Below are 2,359 nucleotides of genomic sequence, written 5' to 3'. Positions count from 1 at the left end.
TTGGACGTCCTTCGTTGCGGCGCTGTGACGTATGCGGCCGACAAATTCGGCCTTCGGAGGACCCGGCCTGCCGTTTTGGACACAGCCACAGACGTACACAATATATGCAGTAAGCTAAGTAAACACCAATAAAAACACAGACATTTTTAACTATTCTGCTTGCTTTCCAAGTCTGTCGAAGAAGTCTTCATTGCATAATTTCTTTATGCTAAGCTAATATTTTGCCGGTTGGATAAATTCTGTCTTTTTTTTCTAGGCTAAAGTTACAACAATTTTTCTTCTTTATACAAGGCTAAGCTAACAGTAATATAGCTATAGCTTGCCTTTTTTGAGTCATCTTTAATAAAGTGTCTTCCAGCTTTATTTTGGCTCATTACAGCTTTTATTTTTTATTTGGTGATGGCTTTATATTGAACTGGCATACATACTAGTTTTATTAATTTGTTTACGCTTTTTATCAAACAATCTTAGTCTTTCTTGCTTTGATTCATATGTTCTTTATGCAAGGTTTAGTGAAAGAAACTTTGAATATATCCTTGCAGAATATTTAATTGTGTCTKTTGGGACAAGGTGGGCTGTACCTGAGACTGGAGTGGCATTGATGCAGAGTTGAAGGTTTGTTGTCAGAGCCAGGCTGCTATTAAAGCCAAATGTTGACTGCCAGCTGACTTCTGGTTGCCAGTAACGATCAGTAACACTTGTGAACAAACACATCAAATGCATTGTTTTGGAAGTCCATCAAAGTTGGCTGCCTTGTCGGAGATGGGAACCTAGCCATTCGTGATAACACTTTGTATATGATGGCTCTTGTGGCTGGGAAATGCCGTTTTGAGACAGACACAGAGAAGGACACTGAGTGGGACCATCTGAGCAACCGTCTTTTCATAAAAGTAAAGTCGCTGTGAGAAACAGACGCCACCTTCGGGACAGAGAAGCAACATTGCTTTGTGGGGGTTCTGGTTCAAATTGCACACTTTTTAAAGGAGTGTGTTTCTCACCAACAAAAACTTTAAAAACTGAAGTGTGAAAGAGCAAATTTTGGCAGAGCTAAGTGAAGTTTGTCCACTCTTTGAGCCAACATGGCAGATAACCAACCTTTGWATGGAGGACCAGTGAAATTCTAACAATTCGTTTGGCTGATAAATTGTAAAAGTTGAGTTCCGGGATAAACCTATCGCCTTGGCCATTATACAGAATAGTTTTCTGCTTTGCAAAGTGCCCTTAAGCGAAAACAGGACTGTTTCAGCAGAGCAGCTCAGCAGTAAACAATGGAAAGGTGCTGGAGAGCCGGGCAGCTCCCAGGTGGGAATGTTTCAGTGTGTTTAACTGTTCCTCCAGGGCACTGGTGCAAGCTGATGTCTGTTTTCTAAAGGGGGAGTAAAGTCTTAGATACAAGTATGTAAAATAAGAATAAAAGAAGCAGCTATGTGAGCATATTCGATTGTTTTGCAGGTATTTTGGGACTCGCAGGCAGTGGGATTGTCGTGGAGCGTCCAACCTGGAGGAGCTGCACCAGAGACTGAGTCAGATTATGATCCGCCGACTCAAAGCTGATGTTCTCAGTCAGCTGCCTCCGAAAATCCGCCAGCGGATCCCCTTTGACCTGCCCAAAGAGGCAGCAAAGGTATGCAGTTGGAGATGAGTGGCATTTGTAATTTATGATATACAGAAACATGCATTTGTTTTTACAGGCTCAAATAATCATTTTAATTTTAATAACATTCATAACATACAATATCCTTAATGAAGCTACAGTATTTACAACCAAGCTGGGAGGTTGTGAAAAATGTACTGTAAATWAAAACAGAATGCAGTGATTTACAAATCTCATAAACACATTTTTTCCCCACAATAGAACATAAATATATCAAATGTATAAACAGAGAAGGGAAAGGAACACCTCCACAAATCATTGTCTGTAAACACAGTTCACTKTGCTATCCACAAATGCTTCCTTAAGCTCTATCAGGCAACGAAGAAATCACGTGTCAACACCATCCTCAAATGCTGTCACATTTTCTGAACCACACTCATTTAAAATGGACAGAGACAAAATGGAGAACAGTTCTAGTCATCAGACATATCTRCTAAACAAACCTACATAGCTGTCTACTTATCGCTGTACTTGCCTAYATTCCTGTCTATCAATATCCCTACCTACTTACCTATTAAAGTACCTACCTGTCTACTTATCAGTATACCTACCTACATACAGTTAGATCCACATCTATCTACAACTTTTTCCTAATTTTGKTTCTRKACATTACCACAATGAATTTTAAACAAAACAATTCAGATGCAGGTGAAGTTCAGACTTTCACCTTTAATTCAGTGGGTTGAACAAAATGATTGCATAAAA

At 39.6% G+C, this 2,359-nt stretch overlaps 1 protein-coding gene across 2 annotated transcripts in view; it reads left to right on the top strand.

Annotated features, from left to right (window-relative positions):
• The window catches only part of zranb3 (zinc finger, RAN-binding domain containing 3), a 148,691-nt gene that overhangs the window by 17,119 nt on the left and 129,213 nt on the right, over positions 1 to 2,359 (top strand). For both annotated transcript variants that reach the window (XM_014010675.1, XM_014010674.1), the window contains exon 4: positions 1,453 to 1,624. In XM_014010675.1, the coding sequence (XP_013866129.1) occupies positions 1,453 to 1,624 (172 nt within the window). The remainder of the gene's footprint in view (positions 1 to 1,452; positions 1,625 to 2,359) is intronic.

This window comes from Austrofundulus limnaeus, unplaced genomic scaffold (assembly GCF_001266775.1).
Source record: "Austrofundulus limnaeus strain Quisiro unplaced genomic scaffold, Austrofundulus_limnaeus-1.0 Scaffold72, whole genome shotgun sequence".
Classification (NCBI taxonomy): domain Eukaryota; kingdom Metazoa; phylum Chordata; class Actinopteri; order Cyprinodontiformes; family Rivulidae; genus Austrofundulus; species Austrofundulus limnaeus.
The sequence above is the reverse complement of the archived record's forward strand: the minus strand, read 5'-3'. Positions and strand labels throughout refer to the sequence as shown.